This window comes from Orbicella faveolata, unplaced genomic scaffold, assembly GCF_042242905.1.
Source record: "Orbicella faveolata isolate gen_17 unplaced genomic scaffold, um_ofav_v1 contig_48, whole genome shotgun sequence".
Lineage (NCBI taxonomy): Eukaryota > Metazoa > Cnidaria > Anthozoa > Scleractinia > Merulinidae > Orbicella > Orbicella faveolata.
The window spans coordinates 5,060,033-5,077,096 of NW_028301578.1; the positions used below are offsets into that span (position 1 = coordinate 5,060,033).

The 17,064-nt window shown below is 36.7% G+C and overlaps 1 protein-coding gene and 1 long non-coding RNA gene across 3 annotated transcripts in view; both read left to right on the forward strand.

Moving 5' to 3' along the window:
- LOC110059030 (histamine H2 receptor-like) overlaps positions 1 to 17,064 on the forward strand; it is a 150,851-nt gene that overhangs the window by 3,014 nt on the left and 130,773 nt on the right. Inside the window, exon 2 of one of the 2 annotated variants that reach the window (XM_020765702.2) lies at positions 8,328 to 11,384. In XM_020765702.2, coding sequence (XP_020621361.1) covers positions 8,438 to 9,472 — 1,035 coding nt within the window. In that variant the 5' untranslated portion in view covers positions 8,328 to 8,437 and the 3' untranslated portion in view covers positions 9,473 to 11,384. Of the gene's footprint in view, positions 1 to 6,988; positions 11,385 to 17,064 lie in introns of those variants that run through there. The other variant, XR_016204681.1, reaches the window with a different exon arrangement.
- Positions 11,963 to 13,839, forward strand: LOC149096113 (uncharacterized). Its single transcript, XR_016204559.1, has 2 exons — positions 11,963 to 12,211; positions 13,090 to 13,839. It is a non-coding gene; the product is annotated as an uncharacterized LOC149096113 (long non-coding RNA).

The following is a 17,064-nucleotide window of genomic DNA, read 5'->3' on the forward strand; positions in this document are numbered from 1 at the left end:
TGAAACAGATCAAGACAAGAAAAGTGCGTTTACACTTTTCCTGTAAAGTCTGACGGTCTGACAGTCAGTCAGTCAGTCAGTCAGTCTGTCTGTCTGTCTGTCTGTCTGTCTTTCACTACGAAGTCCCAAAGCAGAATTTTTTTTAAGAAAAAGTAACAAAAGGAAAAATCTGTAGGCCAGGTGAAGGGAAATCGCGACCATCGTATAAATGTAGTAATTAATTCACTAAACAGACAAATACAGCCAATGATAGCTTAGTTTTCGAGGTAAATTCGTTTTCAAGGGATATTATAGAAGCTCAGTCAGGGTATTTTGAGTTACTTTTGTCCACGTATAAAATTACTTTTAAATCAAAGGAAACTTGAAAATAACTGTTTACTAAGATAGAAAAACACCAAAGAGGCAATAATAAACCATAGATGAACAAGGTTGTGAAATGCGGGAGAAGATTAACTCGGATTACAAACGACGAAGTTGAAAATGCGCAAACGGTGACGTGTCCTTTAAAAATTGAATATGGCCTTTTTTTTGAGTTTTAAATGGAAACAGACTAGGCAGATAAGAACAATTACCTCTTGATCCATCATAATTGTGATACACGTAAGATCTGTTATCAAGGCAATTATTCTTGCATGGTGTCGATATAACTCCCACTCTTCTTCTACTGTAAAAATGTTCTGTTTGCGTCACTACGACCAACATCCACTTCTCTCAAAGCGCGTGTATAGGAATTCTAATTTCTTTATATTTTGAGTAGACGTAATATTGTAGAGGGTCACTAAATCTATTTTCTTTCAAACGATTATATAGGTGTGTGCCACAAAAGCCATCTTGCTGACAAATTAATCTGAAAGCCTGGTGGTTCTTTGTTTTGAGAATAATTCAATGATGGTAAATCGCGGTTCACGGTTTACGGTTCACGGTTCAAGTTACGTTGCTTTGCGGAACACGTTTTACGAGCTAGTACAACCTGAAAGAAATAAGCACATTTTGTTTTCAAGTTTTGTGTTGTCATAATTATACTCCATCCTGCCAAATGTTAACCATCTTGGCTTGTTATTCCTTGTTAAAGAATGAAGAACAAGCTTTGTGTTGTGATAATCTTTTGATATCTTGCCAAATATTAACCACCTTTGCATGTTATTCCCTGTTCCGTATTTTTCTACCTTTTTGAACCATTATTTTATTATATTTGGCATTAAAAAGTGACTTCAATTATCGTGAAAACATCCTGTTTAGTATTGGTAAATGACCATTTGAATGCAAATGTAATTAGGTATTTACACCACAAGTGACATTTGAAATTTCTCTCAAAATTGCACGAACCTTTAGATGAGTGCAATTTAAAACAAATTTTCGGATAGCCTGCTCTCAGCCAATCACAGTAAAGTAAATTAAAATCTTTAGAGAGGAAGCCACATCAGCGGGGGGGGGGGGGGGGGGGGGAGGAAAACCGGAGAACCCGGAGGCTAGAACCAACAGCAAACTCGACCCATATGTGGCACCGGGTCGGAATCGAACCTGCAGCTGGGGCACATTGGAGGGAGATGAGCGCTCTCACCACTGCGCCATCGCTGCTCCCAAAAGTAATTTTTTTTCAATAATGTGATAGTTGTTGGAATTTCAATACAGTCTGTCATGGCATATTACGTGTCCCTTAGAATGTCGAAATTTGGTTCGCCAAACCAATTACGGTACTCTACAAAATTATTCAGAAACATTTTGCTGCTAAAAACAGATCATTCTTCTGTAATTATTGCTGCTTCTTTCCGGTCACGAACAAACTCCCGCACGTCGAAAAATAAGAACAAACAGAGAATAGATTGATTTTTCCGATTGTGCCAAATCCAACGCTTTCAACGTATCTCTTTAAACCTTCTTTACAACATATTTTGCTTCTTGAACTTAAATGCAGAAAAATACATGCAACTAACCGCATCCAAATTCAATTAAAACTATTTATTTACCACACTATATTTAGCCACATACGGAGAAAATAATTGCTTCAATTCAAGATTCCAGGTGCTTTAAATTTCGTACGACATAGAAGCAAAACATTTTCGTTAGCTATAATTACCATGCGTTGTTAGTTGCAATTTAGAAGACTCAAGTTGATTGGATGAATGTAAGGAAATAAGCACAATGACGTCACTGGCTGTTAAGGTTTATTTATGACTAATCAAAGGCTTTTCTGTAAAGTTTTTCTGATGAGACCTGATGAAACATTCTATTAATAATGGGTTTATTGACCAGTTCTTTTGCACTTAAGACGAACGATATTTATAAGGAAGTACTCTTTCGAACAGCATCGGCAAACTGAAGTAAAGCTCTTTGATAAAAGCTGAGACAACTATGCTGTGAAGAAAGAAAAGGCAACTACAACATGCAACCTTTATAAGGGGATATTTATTTGCCTTCCTTTCCTGACGAACTCATCTCGAGGTATGTGTTTAAGAGTTTCAATACTAGAACTATTGATGGCTTCAATATTTCTTACAGCATGGATGCGACGTGCTTGAATAACTCAACCCATGGCTTTATTGGCTCTTACCAGTAAATTTTAAATCATAACTGACTAGAAAAGGGATGAAACTCTCCGTTTTAGCTTAGGATACTAGAAGAATTTAACTAATGGGATAAAAACTATCGATAAATAAAACTATGAAAAGCCCAAAATAAGTTATTCATTTTATGTTGCAAATGTTAATCTTCACTTAAAGAAAACAACAATTTTTCTCTCCGTTAAATTTCTGCCGTGTTAGACTAGATTACATATTGTTCGTTTGCTAGTTTTTAACGAGTCTGGAATTGAAGCATACGAGAACATTTGTCATGTAAGCTGAATGTTCAAGAAACATAGTGTGAAATTTGCCACGCAACCAGATTTTGCAATGGAAATGTGGACTGCTTTCAAGTTAAGTTTAAGAAAAACAAAAGCGACTGTTGAATGTAATATAAAAGCTTCTCACATGGAAGTTTTCTCCAGTCGATGACGAATGATATTTGTGTTGGTTTTAATTTCCCCCTCTCCTCCCCGCACAAATTATACTTTGTTAGTCATTCGCGATGAACAGGTACTGAAAGGTATGCAAATTTTTGCGTGGCACTCATAAACGCTGAAGATCTGTTTTCCACTCACTTAAAATGAAAACACTAACCAATTATCGGATTTCGCCTCCACATGCGAACATAACTTGGGTGAAGTATTAATAACAGTTCAGTTTTTGATAAGCTTACGTGTTAGCATCTCTGCAGCTGATTGGGCTGAAAAAAGTTCTACTGAGGTACGTAGTTCTCAGTTAATTTATTGAACTTTTCTTTCAAAGAAAATAGAAATGATTCTTTGTTACACCCATACAAGTGTGAGCAATTTTTGCGTCCTTGAACAGATTTGACATCCTTAGGTCGATGTTTATCTTAGAACCGATTAAGACGGTATTGCAGCGTTATCAAATGTGGTTTTTGAGGTGCGTTTTGCTCGCATAATGAAAAATACCATGTACCCTTCACTACTTAATGTTGTCTGAGGTTACGAGAGGATTTTGATTTTGATTATGATTTTTGGAGTTTTATATGATTCTGATTTGTATTTTTAAAAACATGTGTCTGACAAATACTTGTGAAATGTTCGTGGCTAGTCTGACGCGGCGTTTCGTCTCGGCCAAGAGACTCTTCAGAGACCTTTAGAATTCAAAGACAAACTCGTTGAGCATCACGCCCAAAGTCCCGTTCGCAAATTCTTGATGTTGACAGTCTGGCCCTCTATCGCAGAAGGATTCCCAACCGTACGTTCACGAGTTAAATTCATACAAAAGCTGGTGAACGTACGGTTGGGATTCCTTCTGTGATAGAGGGCCAGACTGTCAACATCAAGAATTTGCGAACGGGACTTTGGACGTGATGCTCAACGAGTTTGCCTTTGAATTCTAAAGGTCTCTGAAGAGTCTCTTGGCCGAGACGAAACGCCGCGTCAGACTAGCCACGAACATTTCACAAGTATTTGACAATTGTTTGCTTATGTGTCTGACAATCGAGGAATACTTTTATTTGATTTGTATATCAAAACATTAATTCGTAAAGTCATACTGTCTAGCCGTAATACTGAATTTGGTTTTTGAAAAGGTAAGATAAGACGTTAGTTATGATATCCAAAGATAGAAAATGCGAAATCATTGCTACACACTAGTAATATTTTGAATGAACAAAGCTAAATGTAGAAATCTTACTGTGTATTGTTCAGTTCTCAGACAAATCATTTTGTTACTCGTATAATATCATAAAATCAAAGCAAAAGAAAAAAGAACCAAAATATTCCGGAGACTTTCCTTCATGCATTTTTAAAAAGGCAAAGACTGCCAGACAAAAATTATTATATAATTCGTCGATGAGTCGTCTTGTTTTCAAGACACCAGTCGTTGTCCTATCCAGACATAACAGAAAGAGAAAATTCTAAAAAATAGTCACTATCTAGCGCTCGTTTTAAAATCCAGATATTAATTAGCAGGACGTTGAAGCATAAGTTTAAGCTAAAGAGGTATGCAAACTTTCACTGAATTATTCGAGAGGTTCTGAATTATGAATTGACAGCCATTGCAGTGTGGTTGATCAAATTTTCAACAACAAAAAAAAAAATTAAAATTTTGTTTGCTCTTTTTGTCAACTGGATACAAATGTTGAAAAATCTTTGATATTTTGTGTCGGTACCTCTCCTCAAGATATTGCATATATGTATTGATTATCTGACAGAAATCACTATGCATGATATATTTATTTTTCATGATTAATCTTGATATTCCAAAGCCGGTTTTTAATAATTCCATTATCTTCAAGAAAAACATCCCTGCGGTTTCCGGTGCGATTGCTTACTCCACTTCTGTCAGCTATTGCTCAATTTCAATTTTATCCCAACCTCAATAAAATCCAAGTGCTTTCTATGTGCCATATTGGCATTATATATTAACAAACACAGGCAGAATTTGTTGGCTGTGTTAAAGGTTTGGGTTTTCAAGGTGGTTTCTTTGAGAAATATCCTTCTTGTTTTTCGTTTAATTTTTCCTTATCAGCTTTTCAACTGAAGATTGCCAAACTCTCCTTAAAACACGTATTTTCCCGAAGACCTTACTGTATACTGTAGTCATTTTGCGAAGCGGCAGCATTTAGTAGTCTTGGTAGGATGTCTTTTTCAATTGAATAAAATTCAGAAGTCGTAGAAACTCGACCTACTGTTTGTTCTTTTGACATCCCCCACTGAATACTGATAGCTAACCACGAACTTTGTGACGGTGCGATTGATTCCAAAAAAACAATTTCTTGCAATCAGTTATTGCGCTAACTTGGTGGAGTATCATAGCATTCGAAATAAGTTTATTTTAAAATTTGACATCCGCGTAAGGTAGATGTGTTTTAAAAGAACAAGCGTTTTCAGTTACTATTCTAAATGACGAGCGGGATAACGCAGGTGGCCTACACGTATTTTAAATTGCTCGCTTTATATATCTTCCTGTACCAAAATTTTATCCACGTATTTTTTTTTCAGTGCATTTTAAAGCCCCTATAACAATTTATACATTCATACACTAAACCCTCAAGCTCAACCAAACTCGAAATTCTCTTCACATTTTATTACCATGTCAAGTAGATAGGCGAATTAGAAAATTATATTCAGCAATAGGGAATACTTTGACGCACACTCACAGAAATTCTCAAAAACTAGCATTAGATATATCTCTGGATTTATGAAAACAGTGTTAAAAGTTTAAATTAGATGATATAGTAATTAAAAGGAATGGTAGTCTTTTTTTCCTTCCACTCTCTTATCTTCCTTTTCTTGTTCTTCTCTATTTTTTGCATTTTTAAAGCCTTTAGAAGTCATGAAATCAAAGTGCATATGGTTACATGGTTTGGTTCAAAGTATTGACATGGTTTTCATAAATGCAGTCGTATATATGTACGGCATTTTATAACGAGAAGTTATCTTTTCAATCTTGGAACTGGCCATGTTAGCAGGGAAAAAAATGTGTATAAGTTTAGGCTCTGTGATAAAAACTTTAGATATGTTTTTGATAACCAGAAGCTGATAATTTCGATGAGAAGGTGCTCCAATGATGCCATGGGTGATAAGGTTTCTAAAGATACTAATTAATTTTGTTTCGTCTGAAGCCTGATCACGTGGTGTTTTCACGAAGGGTTTCTGTTAACCTTGGCTAGGAAACACGACCACCGATCGAGTTGTAGAATAAAGTATTTGAAAAAATAATACTAAACAATTACAGGATTCCGCGAACTAGAAAAATAAAATTGGCAAAACAGCTGCATCTCTCTCCATTTTCCCAAACGCGCTGCTAATTAATCAGTGTGAAAAATGCTTTTTTTTAAATGGAGACAAGCGAGGAGTTCTCGGTGTCCGCTTGGCATGGAATTCTCTGCGTGAAAAAACGGTTAGTAACTCGATTGGAAAAGATCCTGTTATTTATATGCGCAAAGTTAATTTCTGTTGGGAAGAGAAGTACATATAGCTCGGGTGGTTCGATGCGTAAGATCTTTGCTTGCTAGCGCTTCTGCTTTTTTTTCTGTTTTAACGCTTGTATTACTTTCATTAGTAGTTTTATATTTTACACTCAGTCAGGAAAATGTGAAGTTAAAATTTTGAGAGAAACAATCTTCAGATTTAGGTACTCATTAGATACCGAGAAAACACTAACCCGCTACAAAAGAAGGCCTGGTTTATGATCATATAAAACGGGTCCGTCAAGAGATCCATGATGGAGTAAATGTCGAGATCAACAAGAATAATTTTGTGAAAAAAGGCACTAAGAAGTAGCTAGAAAGTCTAGTTCGGTCCGTAAACAGCCTGAGATTTTTTACTTTATTTATTTTTATTTTTATTTCAACAAGATGCTTAGTGTCATTTTTGTGCAAAATTATCAAGCTTCATGATCAGTATCTCTTATGACATGGTAAACTTGGATTAGCATAAGATAGTTTTGCTGACGTTCACCTCTCCATTTTGTTAGTTTCCTTTAGCGTTTCTCACGGATAATTATAAGCTTTTGATTTCACCGGAGTCGTTGAGCAGACAACGAGACTCGCAGTTAATAGTTTCGCGGTGGAAAAAATAATCAAAAGGCAACGAGTTAAACACGATCGACTCATGAGCAGTAGTGAGCTTCCCTCCGATAAAAAGTTACCGAAAAAACAGCCACATCAAACAATAATTCGAAGCATTTACTCAATATGTAGAAAAACTGCTCTGACAAAATCTAGAATATTAATTTACATGTGAATTTTAGAAGGTGGAGATTAATTTTTACAACGCAGTTAATTATAAACAGCTGAATGAAGCTTTTTCATCCTTAGGAAATGGAATGAGCTGAATGCTATAATTGGACTTCGACTTCAGAAATCGGTTGTGATGCAAATTGCTGCATGACATTTTTCAATGCAAGATCGTTATGTTCGGAAACAGCTTGTGGCTATTTAAATTTCAGAGAGTAAAAGGAAGAAATACACAAACACTCGCAGGAAATGTTCCTTAATCCTTCGACCCTTGAAAAGACAATTAATGAAAGGAACTAAATCAAACACGCAAACGAAATAAATTTCAGAACTGCTCTTCGTTGAAGCGAATACCGTGTTGAAAATGTGGTATTTCATACTCAGTTAAACCTGAATACAGCTTGATAACTTTGAAGTAAAAGGTTTTAAAACTGCTCTTCGTTGAAACAAATATTGTGTTGAAAATTTGACATTTTTTCTGAACACAGCTCAACAACTTTGACCTGTCATGTTTTGGAGGAATGTGTCTAGCATGTAATTTACTTGCTTTGAATTTTGGCTTAATTTTGATGCAAATTCTACTTTGATAAAGCTCCAGGCTCAAAAAGTTCCCAAGCAGTAAATAAACACGAACAGCTTGGTACCCCTTTAGCTGTAAAACCAAATTTATTAATCAGGAAACGGATCTAAATGTTTGCATTAATTAACTGAAAAAAAGTTTAAATTGATTAAAAAGAGCCAAATTGATTTTACAACCGGCTTAAGAAAATATTCTTCATACTCTCACTCACTCTCGCTTCAAGGTTTATTCGAAAATTTTGGGTTTTGGTGTAGTTTTGCAATCTTTGCAAGATTTGCAAAATCATTTGTTTGATCAGCAAAAATTTTAATCTCGTACTAATCACACTAGAGAATGTAATATTGCTTCTATCAGTTGGGCTTCCAGAAACTTACCCGGAACCATGCAAGGGAGCATAGTCGTAATTTTAAATACTAGTCGCAGAGCAGTCTTACATTAGAAAAGAAATTGAATATTTTTTTACTATTTGCAGTTAAAGGCAATCATTTATGTTCACCCCTTGAGAATGAGCGTTCCCGGCAAGCGAACGGTTGATCACTAAGCGTGTTAAACAAAGAAACTACAAATTCGCACAACCAGACCATGACTTATCAGACTAGTAACGGAGGAAATATGACGGGGTCCGCAGACAACCATACTCGTCCTGGGAATTCTGCGAGTTTTGGAATCCCTCCTGATACAATACCCGCCGTGGTTATCATGGTTTTCGTCCTGGTGATAAATAGCAGTGTCATCTTGCTTATAAGTTGTTACTCGTGCCTGAGAACTACAAGCAACATCATCTTGGCCAGTTTAGCAGTGTCAGACTTTCTGGTGGGATTTGTCGGCATTCCCCTCCTTGTGACCTGCAGTAGTGCTACACACCTAACTTCCGTATGCACGAGTTCCATCATATTCTTCACATTTATGGCCCTGTCAACCGTGCTGCACATCACCGTAATGACCTGCGATCGTTACATTTATATTATGTGGGCCTTACGATACCCTGAAATTGTCCGTCGCAGTAGAGTTTTTACAGTCCTTGCAATCACATGGATAATCAGTCTTGGTCAGTCTTTAGTTCGCCTGTCGTGGACTTGGAATGTCAGCGTTGCTACAGCTGTTGAAGACTTGGCTCTGGTCCAAGAGAAGGAAACAATATACTTTTTGTTCAACATCATCGTGTTCTTCTTTATTCCTCTAATTGTCATGATCGTCCTTGATGCGCACATGTTGCTGTTGCTTCGCAGGCAGTGTCAGAGAATTGCGCGGGAAAATCTTCCCGCGGAGTTTGTAAGGCGCGAGAAGAAGTTGCAACGGCGCCAACGGAGAGCTGTGTTGACATGCGTGCTGCTTCTAATCCTGTACGTCATCTTCTGGCTACCGTATTTCATTCTGGAGCTCGTTCAACAACATCACCCTGGTAAGTTACCTTACCTAGTTGTCATCACCATCTACTATCTGCGTCTGTGTACATCGTTGTTCAACCCGCTTACTTACACTCTGAGAAAATACGACCTGAGATCCAGAGTCAAAAGCATCTTTCAAAGGATGTTTTTTAGTTGGCGTAAGGATGAATCGGAGATGGAATATACAAGAGGAACTAATCTGGGTCACGGTCCTGTGGCCTCAGTGTAAACAACTTGTTGACTGGAAACAAGAGAGAACTTTAATTAAGTCTAAGAAAATTGAAAACGCAGCTTTATATCTATGGCTAGGCCTACAGTCCACATTGATCCGTCACGACAACGGAGCTTTTCGAAAACGCTCTTCAAACTAAAGGAATTTGAAAACGCCGGCTTTACGTTTTAATTTAAACAAAAAACATTTTGAAAAAAGAGTTTTTCGGCAACAGTGACGTCACGATGATCATGTGATTTCCCCAAATCCAAAATGACCGTTGATTGTTGGGTTTTCAAATTCCTTTGGCGTAGCGTGGACGAAAAACATTTGATGCGTTTTCAGAGTGAAAACGCCGGCCATTTTCAAATTTCTCCGGCTTACGTAGAGTTGGTGCGGCCCTAACAAACCTTGATTTTCATAATGCATAGCGTATTATAGCGTATTATACAGTGCAGTATTATGGCGTGCCCAGTGGGTGAGTTAAAATACAATTGCTTAGCGCAGGAGAAAATATATAGTGTTATTAGGCGCTAAAATTTCCAATAAGCGATTGTTCTTTCCAACGTATTTTTTGCTACTGGAGACCGAAACTCTTAACTGTGTCGTCAAGTTGCGTGAGTTCAGAAGAGCTAAGCCAAGGATAAAAACTGAACTTTTTCCTGGAGAGGGAATATCGTGTGATATTTGCACCCTTTTTAAGACTGTTATTTGTACTTTAATAGGGACATCACACAACAAAATCTTAAACTTAGTTGTTTAAACCAGCTTTAAAAGAGTGCATTGGTGACGAGTTCTTTATTTGAGCCAGAGTATATGGTTCCATAGGTGTGTCCCCTTGTAACTAAAGTGATAACATTTTGCGTGAAAACAGTTCTAAATGCCTATGCATGCGCTATATTTGATCATAGTTAATAACTATGATTTGATGGAGATAGGAACAGCATCATGCAGAATGTAGTAGTACAATAGCACATTTAACAGCTCCGTGCTTAGTGATCAATTGAGATCAAACCTTGTGACTTTTCAAATGTAAATTATCTTGTCATTATGCTCACTACATGTCATTTCTGCCATCTTTGTCATCACAAAGACAACCCAACCTCGCTTTCATGCAGAGCCTCGGATACATTTTACAGAATCGTACCCACATATTTACGTTCTTCTACTAGACTAAAAGTAAACGGACAGAACATAAAATTCCCGCCGAGCAGTTACTTAACAGTAATTTTCATTTGTTGGACAAACATATAGACAACAACCACCTACGAGAACCCTCTAGTATTTTATATATGTAGATATAAGAAAAGAAAAAAAATGTGCTTAGAGAAACCTTTGTGTGTGGCAAAGAAAAATACTGTGGTTCTCGTCGTGTAAAATTAATATATAGATTTAGCCAGGCCTAAAAGCGGAGCTCCTCAGAATTTTAATTGGATGTTGTTAATAGTTAAAATCATTATACATTGTAGTCACCATCTGTCTTCTCATTGGCTAAAAAAAAAAAAAAACTACAGTTAATTCTAGGAAACAGCGCAACCTACAGATTATTCACTAATCTGCTAGCAGATCAGTGAATAATCTGTAGGTTGCGCGCGCCATGCATGATTTTCAAGAGTAACGTCAAGTTCACGGACAGCGAAGTAAGAACATGGCTTGTCGAAAATAAACTGTGTTCGGTGCGGTAATGCGTTTGTCGTTATTTTCTTTAAATCAAACAATTATTAGATTCGGTTTTTGTGATATCCGAAATAATCAAGGGCTCGGTTAGTGTTATCAGCTTCACTTACCTCCACCTTGATTATTCCGGATATCACAAAAACCTCAGCCAATAAATTGTTTATAATCCAACTTGCATGGCATCCATGTTGGATTACATTGTAATGCAAATAAAAAAAGCTAAGCATTAAACTTAAAGGGCTATTGGGCTAAATTGTATGCACCAAATAAATCAACGTGTGAGAAGAACAGAGAAAGGGTTCTTGTGTATTGAACACATTCCTCGTGTGCGCGGTCCCACGCATGCTATACCGAAAACCGTGGGAAAGAACGCAAAACAAGTAAGCGTGCGAGCGTGGCTGTGAGCGTGACGTGCGAGCGACGAATGGCAATGCCGCGAGCCGCTAGCAGCCGTCTTCCGATGTCCGCGCTACTAGCGGCTCGCGGCATCGTTGCTCGCACGTCACGCTCACAGTCATGAGTCGCGCTCGTACGCTTACTTGTTTTGCGTTCTTCTCCATGGATTTTCGAGGAAGAGAGAGACTGCTCGCAGTCTACGTGATGTGATAATGAAAACGAAAATTGAGCCTTAATTCATGGGCAGATTTCAGGGGAACTTAAGAGGCCACCCCTTCCCCTTCCCCCACGACTTTTTTCTATCTAGATCTCTTCGAACGTTCGTTGCACAAATCGTCCCATGTTGGGTCGCCGTTCACGTAGCCCTGCGCCTGCACTCAGCGGATTTTCCCCTTTCGAGAAAGGCCGAGGAACACTGGGAACAAGACATTAATTCGCCGCTCGTAACAAGTATATAACCCTGCAAAACACGTCGGATTTAACCATTTTGATCAGAGTTTTTAGGTTTCAAGTGATTTTTCCTCTTTATTAGGTATCGGAAAAATTAACACTCAGTTATAAACATGTCAGATCATAAGCAACGTGTTCACGAAAGGTCTAACAAGATCCGCAACAGAAAAATTCGAAGTTGAACGCCATGAAATGTTGACACAAGAATAGGTACTTTCTTGAAAAGATTAAGAGGTAAGCCATCTGATATTTTTCATTGTTGATAGTGGTAGGCTTTAGGGTTGATTACAATGTTACAGTGCAAGTAGGCTTATTTTGCACTAGATTTTTGATTCGGTCACTGTAAAACGCAGACTGCGGACTGCAAACTACAGACTAAAATGTAGACTGACCATTGAGTCCTAAGCGAAAACGGGCTAACTGGAGGCTAACCTAAGTGATGTCCAGGCCAACTGGAGTGATATTCAGTCTAACCGGAGCGCGAGTCAGCTGACCGGAGCACAGTCTTTCACTGCAATTAGCCTGAATAATCATGTTTAAGACCAGCGCCTGATACTATTATTGTAAAACGATATGTACTTATGAAGTCTGTAGTCTGCAGTCTGCATTTTACTCTCAGTCTGCATTTTACCCCGATTTGCAGTCCACAGTCTGCGTTTTACACTGACGATTTTCAATTTGATTGCCAGGAAAGTGGAAGTGAAATCGGAACATCTTTGTACATTACTAAATTACATAGGCCATCAAGGAATATTCGACCGTACAGGCCCTTTCATAAAATAACCACAGAATCATTTAAATGTATAGAACAGCTAAACTGTTGGAATATTGTAAGCAGTATCATCAGTACAGAGTAAATGATGCAGTGCATAAATTAGTATCTTTAGAACATAAAGGAAAAAGAGTCTACTCCCATATACAATGTACTTAAATGTTGGGTGTTAAAGTTCAAAATATCATAGGTAATCAAATTTCTGTAGGTCCCAGGTTAGAATCTAGTTGTAGTTTATAACAAATTAGGTGGCTATTATGTTAGTTACAGTAATTTAATGGAATAATTTTGAATAATTAATTTGTTTATTTATTTATGTCCATTTATATTCTGTTTGCAGAATGCTAAAATGGATACAATTTATTGGTTCTATTTGACAAACAAATCATACAAGAGGCATGCAGGTTGTGGTTTCACTAGATAGTACAATGGTAACCAGAGTTGTGGGAATATCATTCCAGATTTGTACTATCCTTGTCTGCAAAAGCTTATACTAAGTATGTGTTGCTTGACTAAAACAATAATAAGGCTTAACCATTCTGTAATCATTGCAGGCTTTGTTAAATTTACTTTCTAGACTGTTCTTCGTTTTTGGACTATTTGTATTTTGGCCAATGTACTATAATGTGTTGTCCCTAAAAAGGCCAACCACTGTTATAAAATTGTACAATTGAAGTGCATGGTACCTTTGCAGTTATTGGAGAGCAAACTGAGTTGCTAGTTTAACCAAAGATGATACCAAAGTTAGTGAAACCACCAAAATTTTAAATTTTTATTCATCCCTATTTATAGCTGTGTCAAATTAACCATCGCTCTACTTGAGTAACTGTAAGCGTCGGGGGATTCTTGTTTTTCAAAATCCCACAAACTATTAAAATACTGGATGTGGTTCTTGATACAAAAGGATAGCAATTATGTGGACTTTCAGTAATATATAAAGACAGAGTGTTTATCCTGGGACAAAGCGAAAACCAAAACTATACATGAATTTATAGTTCCATGACCTATGCAATACATCCTTGTTCTGTGGTTTATGTGGTTTGAGATCTCACTTGTGATTGGTTATTACACAATAAACATTCCAGGCATATTTTAGGTGTTCATGGTTTTGTGAGTTTGACTGTAATACGTATTTCTTTAAAAAATAGTGTTTCCTGCATTTTAAGAATACATTATTGGGAAACTTTGCTTGAACCCCTAACAAGTAAGCTGTTAGTGGTATTTCTGTCTTATGTAGTTTTGACTTGCAGGAGTCACAACCAGAAAGTACAACATAAAAGATTTTCAATTGTTTACTCACATCACTCCTCTCCTATTGGCAAGCAAGCCTAAAATGCATAGGGCTGTTTGTACTTCAAGCATCAATTTTCAGGGTAGTTAATTTTTCAGACATTCTGAGGTGTCACCCATTATATTTAGGAAATTCATATGAAGTGGGAGAAGTTGTGTATATCCACCTGTAGATTTGATCATTGACAAAAGAGCATGCATTTTCAATGTAATGGAAATTTTGATCATGTAACAAAACTGTCTCCTGTGCTTGGTGACATTCTTATTGCCTCCTTAAGCAGAAAGACAGCATTATAATTAATCATTATATCCTTTGTTTACTCAGTTCCTAAATCTCTACCATATCTCCCCCCAAAATATCAAAAGTTAATAGATAAGTGTACCCTTGTGTAAAGTTGGAGATTTTTGTATCTAACTTGAAGATACAACTAGTGCTCTTCACTTCTGCTGGAACGGTTTGCACCATCTCGCAAAGTATAACTAAGTATGAGCAGGGTGTGGAGAAATGAAAACCCATTTTTTTGGCCTATCCTCTCAGTAAGCTGTAACTATGATGTACTTGTCTAAAAGTCATTCTCGCTAGCCCCCAAAAATTTAATCTCTCACAGTACTTCTGTAGTTTGAATTTCTTCAAAGAATTTCCCAAGGAACTGCTAGGCTTTGTGCTATCAGACATGACTTTCTTTGCAAGCTAATAAGTTCAGAAGCTAAAAGCTATTTTCTTGAGTCAAACAACTCCCTCATGTACATGTAGAAGGAGTTGAACTTGCTGTTTTCCCTTAACTTATAAGCCTTACAGGTAATACAGGTACTTAAATAATTAAGCTATTTAGTGAACTTCTAGGTTCTAATTTGTTTGAAATAAAATCAATATTGAGATGTTCATGCTAAAAAAACCATTCAATCTAGGACTCAAATCTTACCCAATCTGACCTCAAGGATAATCTTCATTTGCACGTGACATGATCATTTTCTAAAATCCAAAACTAAAGAGTCACCAGTTAAAGTTTTTATCCTCATCAGGCATAAGAGGGGTGTAAATTTATATCTTTTAACAACTTTTCACCTTAATAACTTACTTTGTCTGGAAACAAGCACATTTTGAATTTCAGAGTTATGGTGGTGCGTAACATGAAGCTACGAAAGCATTTGTCAAAAAATAGTTACTTATCTCGTGGCTTTTAGCCTTTTTAGAAGTTAAAGTATTAGGAAAAGTGCTTAATATTTAGATGTTTGCTTGTTCAGTTCAGTTAATCAGCCACCTAGATATCCAAAGTAACTTCCAGATGTTTACAACATTTGCCTGCTGCAATGTTGATGTACAATGGAGGTACACCAACATGGCAGTTTGATACTGGGCTCTGTAAATTTGCGCAAAATATTTCAACAAATATCTGAAGCTTGGGAAGATGCACAGCCTGTAGAGCTAAAACTTGGAAAGGTGTCTTCTTTATTTATCTCCTATAATATCACAATGTCTTGAATTTATCCACTGAATGGTCAATTCAAATTAATTTTTGTGTGACAGTGTAAACCAAGAATACCAGCTCTAGAACTCTGTCTACTTTTTTCCTAATTTAATTAATTAAAAGTCATTTGCTTTTATGCTTATTTAAAGTTTTTGTCAGCAATGTATATGCTTTCATGAAAGGTTAGCACAGGCATCATGTTTGTCAGTACCATAGTTGAATCTTGTGTCATTGATTGTTGAGTACTGTTTGAGAAGGATCAAGAACCATTCATTTGATATATTTCATGTGATCTGAAGAGTTCATGCAAGTCTTCTGAGTTGTCTTGCAGGTAGGATTGTCAAAGTTTAATTAGCATGTCTCTCTTACTTGGTATCTCTCTTACTTACTTTGTATAATTGCAATCAACAAATGACACTGGAAGATCTTCCTGTCTTTGCTGGGGTGATGTCATCCACTATTGCAATAGACCTATTAGGAAAATTATTTCAAATATGATCCTTGCAACCTTTTCATGAAATATATGATCTTGAACATGATGACACTTCAGTCTGGACTGAAAAGAAAAGAGTAACACTTTTGCAGTGTCTATGAATTGTTTGCATTCCATCTAGTGGCTTCAACGTTCTTCTCAGTTTATGTTTATTGTCCTGGTCCAAATAATTATAGACATCTTGATCTTCCATTTAGGTCTTAAAACTGTTTGCATTCCAGTTAGTGGCTTTTCTTTTGTTGTCCTCAATCTGCATTGAATGTGCTGGTTAAAAAAAACAAAAACAAAATATAAACAAATTGGGATGTCAAGTCATCTTGGCAAACATGCATATCTGGGGTTATGCAATCCCAAGCTTCCTCTTTTTGAAAAAGTCAGTAGATCTGATCTTGTCCTTGCCTTTAGATCATGAAGGTTATGCAGTCTTCAGTGACCATGATATAATTGTGTAGTCTAGATCTGGAATAAGGATATAGTTTAGAATCACTCTGTCGTAAATGCTGTGTCTTTAGGGTTACCATGTGCCTGCATCTAAGCGATGTAGCTAATTTGACATGTAAACAACAAAAACATGTCAGGGGATATTTTATTTTGAATTTTTTTTTTTCCCAAGAGTGATTTTTGTACAATCACTTCATATATTTTTTAAATCCTATTTCAAAATTGTTCTGTAGCTTTTATGTTCACTGAAATTGAATATGGCAAAATGCAGACATATTGTAATGTTTAAGCACTTTGGGTCTAGAATCTGAGTAACATATTAAATTAGCAAAAAAATTGCATTGACCTGTAGCTTTCTAAAGGTGATTTGGACACTCCCCTTAGGGGGCCTGGATAACTGGATAATTCATTTTCTTTCAAAATTCTTGGTCTCATTTGATAACCAGCTCTATAAGCTTTAATTTGGTATAGGGGTTTAGGTAGCTACAGTACGGTGTGAAAGGGGAGCATTACTTCTGTTGGATGCGAAACACCTCTCAAGGTATACAGTAACCTTAAACCATGAACTTATTGCTTCTTTCCATTTTATGTGAAACAGTATATGACACAGCCACCTTTATAG